The 2,774-nt window shown below is 55.8% G+C and overlaps 1 protein-coding gene across 1 annotated transcript; it reads left to right on the plus strand.

The window, feature by feature from the left end:
• The first annotated feature begins 272 nt into the window (after positions 1-272).
• Positions 273-2,165, plus strand: Hoxb1 (homeobox B1). Its single transcript, XM_021213507.1, has 2 exons — positions 273-900; positions 1,320-2,165. Exons 1-2 carry the CDS (start codon positions 336-338, stop codon positions 1,646-1,648), a joined length of 894 nt encoding a protein of 297 aa, XP_021069166.1. The 5' UTR covers positions 273-335; the 3' UTR covers positions 1,649-2,165.
• Positions 2,166-2,774: the final 609 nt, after the last annotated feature.

Raw genomic sequence — 2,774 nt, forward strand, 5'->3', positions numbered from 1 at the left:
CCAAAAAGTCTTTGAAGAAAGATGTTTTTGACGCTTCCATGTCGCTCTCAGATGGATGGGCTCAGAGTGATTGAAGTGTCTTTGTCATGCTAATGATTGGGGGGTGATGGATGGGCGCTGGGACTGCCAAACTCTGGCCCGCTTAGCCCATTGGCCTGGGAGAGATCACATGTGCCCCCCCACCCCCACTCCCTAGCCCCTTCCTAGGGGATCGCTGGCCGGGCCAAGCTGGCCCAGGCCATGGACCCAAGCTTCCGCGCTGTGACATACTGCCGAAAGGTTGTAGGGCAAGAGGGTGTCTCCCCCAAACGGCCCGACCCTCCTTCGGCCTCTACATGGACTATAATAGGATGAGTTCCTTTTTAGAGTACCCACTTTGTAACCGGGGACCCAGCGCCTACAGCGCCCCAACCTCCTTTCCCCCCTGCTCAGCTCCGGCCGTTGACAGCTACGCAGGGGAGAGCCGCTATGGTGGAGGGCTGCCCAGCTCAGCGCTCCAACAAAACTCGGGGTATCCTGTCCAGCAACCGCCATCACCCCTGGGGGTGTCCTTTCCCAGCCCCGCTCCCTCGGGGTACGCCCCAGCCGCCTGCAACCCCAGCTATGGGCCTTCTCAGTATTATTCTGTGGGTCAGTCGGAAGGAGATGGAAGCTATTTTCATCCGTCGAGCTACGGAGCCCAGCTAGGGGGGTTGCCCGACAGCTATGGAGCGGGTGGAGTCGGCTCAGGGCCATATCCTCCGCCGCAGCCCCCTTACGGAACTGAGCAAACCGCAAACTTTGCATCAGCCTACGACCTTCTCTCTGAGGACAAGGGATCGCCTTGCTCGTCAGAACCCAACACTCTCACTCCCCGGACCTTCGACTGGATGAAGGTCAAGAGAAACCCACCTAAGACAGGTAGGGCTCAGAGGAGCCACTTCCTCTCCTTGGCTCAGGCATACACAAAGGGGCCTGAGCCAGGGCTTCATTCATTCCTTCAGCTGCTTTTACTGGCAGGTAAGTACTTTCCGGGTTCACGTCAGCAGAGATTTTCCCACGGGATAAGTTCGGGGCTACCTCCTCCCAAAGGAGGTCTCCGCAATCTTGTCCGTGCGCCCAGTTTGGAACCTGTATTTCACATTTCTTGTCTGAAGGTGAGTATGGGCGGAAGGCTGGTTCTAGATTTCGTAATTACTAATGGAGTGTGTGTGTGATGCCACATAGGATCTGCATTCGGTAGTTGATGAATGAGGGTCCAGCCTGGACTAGGAGGAGTGGAGGGGAGGGAGAAAGAGGTGAGAGAACTGACGTGGCTTTTCTCCCTGCCCCGCCCCTAGCGAAGGTGTCCGAGCTGGGACTGGGCGCTCCCGGCGGTCTCCGCACAAACTTCACCACGCGCCAGCTGACAGAGCTGGAGAAGGAATTTCATTTCAACAAATACCTGAGCCGTGCCCGGAGGGTGGAGATCGCCGCCACCCTGGAGCTCAATGAAACGCAGGTGAAGATCTGGTTCCAGAACCGGCGCATGAAGCAGAAGAAACGCGAGCGAGAGGGGGGCAGGGTGCCTGCAGGCCCTCCAGGTTGCCCTAAGGAAGCTGCTGGAGATGCCTCCGACCAGTCTGGGTGCACCTCCCCAGAAGCCTCGCCCAGTTCCATCACCTCTTGAATTGAACTTCCTAAGTAACCCGGCCGGCTTCCAACGCTGGACCAGTCCTCTCCCAAACTTCACAGCCCTGGTGACCCTCCTCAAGGCTGAGGCACCAGTTTAGAGCTGCCTTAGGAAACTGGGCAGGAGTGGGGAAATGTATTTTTTTATCTCTCAGATCTAGGGGTGGAGGGATGATTGATGGCTGGGGATCCTACAGGTCTTGGGACCTGGGGACACTCATCTCACAAGAGGTCCAAGTAAGGCCTTTTGGCTTTGATCTAGAGTCAGCCCATCCTCTCCGGCTTCCCCTTTCCCTTCCAACTCAGTTCAGTGCCTTTGAGCTTAGAGAGTTCTTCTTTCCCATTCTTAGCCCAACTCCTCTTTGTAGGCCTGGGATGTCTAGGTCGAGAGTCCTCGGGGATTTTTCTGGTGGAGGATGTGTTTGAGTGTGAGCCCAATCGCCACCAACCCTTAATCTTAATCCAGCCAATTCACCGCAGACCTTACAATAGCACCGACTGCCTTGTGACATACCCCCCCCCCCACAAAACAACCCCCCCAAACCCAACCCTAGTCCCAAGTAATCCCACCACCCCTTTCCTGGCACACGTCTTTTGCACTAATGCAGCCCTCAGAGGCTGGTTTACCAGACCCTCCCCTTCCCACTGGCATCACTAAATCACCAAAGTGTTTTGGAACTTGGCACTACAGAGATTTCCGGAGCATCATTGCGGAGCATCATTGCAAGGACTGCCTCAAGCAAGCCTCAACCAAGAAGGGACGGACGGACAAGTACCCCCTCCCAGCTCCCTATTTATTACCTCCGGAAAAGCCCACCCCCCCCAGTCCATTCTCCTTTCCATAAAACCACCCTACCCCTGGGGCAGTCTGGGGAGGCCCAGGAATGGTGACAGAGTTTCCAGTCGCTTCGGACATTTCTCTGAACCCTGGAGACAGCAGAGAGGTCACTTGAGTTTCTAGAACACCAAGCTCCAACCCAGCCAGATTCTCTTTGTGTCTGCATCTACCTCATTGCAATAAAGTCTGTTTCCCCCCCCCTTTCTTTCTGCTTTTGCTTCTCCCATCTTGGGGTGGTGGAGGAGCTATGAACTCCAGGCCATTGACTGGGTTGGAAAGGCTGAGA

This window comes from Mus pahari, chromosome 14, assembly GCF_900095145.1.
Source record: "Mus pahari chromosome 14, PAHARI_EIJ_v1.1, whole genome shotgun sequence".
Taxonomy (NCBI): Eukaryota; Metazoa; Chordata; class Mammalia; order Rodentia; family Muridae; genus Mus; species Mus pahari.